Raw genomic sequence first — 2358 nt, 5'->3', positions numbered from 1 at the left:
GTTTTAATTGCTGTAAAATGGATGAAAATGTTATAAAACAGCACAAATTGGTTTCGATTTGTAACACTTAAGTAACAAAAAAAAGAGATTCCATTACAGTGTTGCCAGATCAAGAACATAAAATTCACCAGATCCGAGTTGAAAAATTCCACAAATTTTCACCAGATTACGATTTGTAAGGCAAAAAACGCAATTTTCAGCTTAAAAATCCGCTTAAACTCCTGAAAAAAAGTAAAAATGACATGCATTTCAGCTTAAATCTGTGATTTGTCGGGTTGGTTCCAACAAAATTTTGCGAAATAATTGCGTTTCTAACTCAAGAACGTGATAAAATGCTCGAAAAACAAAAAAATAATGTAAATATAGACTTAACTTCTTGATATTTTAGTTTGTTTTAGCGAGGTCTAATAAAAAAACTTGAGATTTTAGTCCAAAAACTCGCTTAAATGTAAAATTTTGTGGTTTCTCAGCTTATTTTTGTCTTAATTTTGTTCAAAAACCAGTTAAAAAAAATAACATCAATATCAATCCTTTTTGTCATATTTAGGCGTGTTTGGAAAAGATTTTGCAAAATAAATAAACCTTTGGTTTAAAAACAAAGTCGGGCAAAACAAGCTAAAAAATTATATCAATCTCGATTTAATTTTGTATTTTTTTAGCCTGTTTCAACACAATTTTTCGAACTTTTTGTGTTTTTATCTCTCAAAAACATGCTTAAACACTCAAATTTGTAGCTTGTTTTTAACAAAATTATGCAAAGTAATTGTGTTTCTGTATGAAAAATTATTCGAAAAAGACAAGAATAAATTGTTATTTTTGATTCTGTTAACCAATTTGGTATTTTTTCGACTTTTTCGAAAAAAATTGACGAAATAATCAAGTTTCTGGTTGAAAACGTGAAAAATGCTCGAAAAACAATTTTTTTCATTTTCAAAAAATCACCTAGATTTTTTAGTTTGTTTTAGCGAGGTCTAAAAAAAAACTTGGGATCTTAGTCCAAAAACTCGCTTAAAAGTAAAATTTTCTGTTTTCTCAGCTTATTTTTGTGTTAATTTTGTTCAAAAACCAGTTAAATAACATCAATATCAATACTTTTTGTCATTTTTAGGCTTATTTGGACAAAATAAATAAACCTCTGGTTTAAAAACAAAGTCGGGCAAAACAAGCTAAAAAATTTCYATTTAATTTTGTAATTTTTTTAGCCTGTTTCACCGCAATATTTTGAACTTTTTGTGTTTTTATTTCTCAAAAACATGCTTAAACACTCGAAATTTATGGCTTGTTTTTTAATAAAATTGTGCAAAATAATTATGTTTCTATCTGAAAAATTATTCGAAAAAGACAAGAAAAAATTGTCATTTTCAATTCCGTTAACCAATTTGGTGATTTTTCGACATTTTTGAAAAAAAAACTGGTTGAAAACGTGAGAAATGCTCGAAAAACAATTTTTTTTTCATTTTCAAAAAATCACCCAGATACTAGAATTTTAACCAAATCACCACTAACTAACAAGAAAATCACCAGATCTGGTGAACTTTCACCAAATCTGGCAACACTGCTCCGTTATGCATGAAATAAATTATTTAATCAGTGATGGCTAACACATGAAATGTAACACAAAACGTATTATGAGTCACTAAAACTATTTTGAGTGCAAATCTACTATTTGAAACGCCACATTTCATCGCTTCCACACTTACCTTTCTGGAAGTCCACAACGTCGGAATATTCCGACCAGCCATAGYCATTTGCCGACCTCATTTTCGTCTCATAATCCCCAGGATCGAGACTCTTCTCGAAAGTGTATTTGACGGAATAATGTTCGTCCCCCATTGGGGCCACTTCTGGATAAATCTTCTTCCAGTGGGACTCCTACAACCATTGAAATCACACAATGACGTAACAATATCCACTTAAAGTCTGTTTTTTTTTTTAATGGAAATTACCAAGTCAAAATTTTGGTGAAAAAATTGGTAGCAGCTTGTCTCCATAGCCACAAATTTTGTTTGCTCTTTGTTTTTGTCCCTAGAAATTTTATTAAAAATTATGGTTGTGTTCAAATTGAGATGTAAAATTTTTTTGTTAATTGAATACCTGAGGACAGACATCATTACCTAAGGTCTAAAGACCGAATTCGGTGCTAATAATTTTGACAGAAACACACGGCAAGTAAGTACAATGTTGTAGACAAAAATGAGATTCTTGCTACAAAAACTTTGAAGAAAAAGGATGCATATACAGAAAAAAGTTATTTAGCAAAATATACAAGTAGGTATTATGATGATTGGCAATAAATTTTGTGTAATTTATTGAAATGAGCTCAAAGTTGATGCATTTTATAAATTCTTCTTCAGCTTT

General features: G+C 29.6%; 1 protein-coding gene across 4 annotated transcripts in view; it reads right to left on the bottom strand.

The window, feature by feature from the left end:
• The window catches only part of LOC123015716 (lachesin-like), an 86682-nt gene that overhangs the window by 21477 nt on the left and 62847 nt on the right, over nt 1-2358 (bottom strand). For all 4 annotated transcript variants that reach the window (XM_044415608.1, XM_044415625.1, XM_044415617.1 and 1 more), the window contains exon 6: nt 1701-1872. In XM_044415608.1, the coding sequence (XP_044271543.1) occupies nt 1701-1872 (172 nt within the window). The remainder of the gene's footprint in view (nt 1-1700; nt 1873-2358) is intronic.

This window comes from Tribolium madens, unplaced genomic scaffold (assembly GCF_015345945.1).
Source record: "Tribolium madens isolate multiple individuals breed KSU strain unplaced genomic scaffold, Tmad_KSU_1.1 Scaffold_11;HRSCAF=98;Tcas5.2_LG3b, whole genome shotgun sequence".
In the NCBI taxonomy this organism is placed as follows: Eukaryota; Metazoa; Arthropoda; class Insecta; order Coleoptera; family Tenebrionidae; genus Tribolium; species Tribolium madens.
The sequence above is the reverse complement of the archived record's forward strand: the minus strand, read 5'-3'. Positions and strand labels throughout refer to the sequence as shown.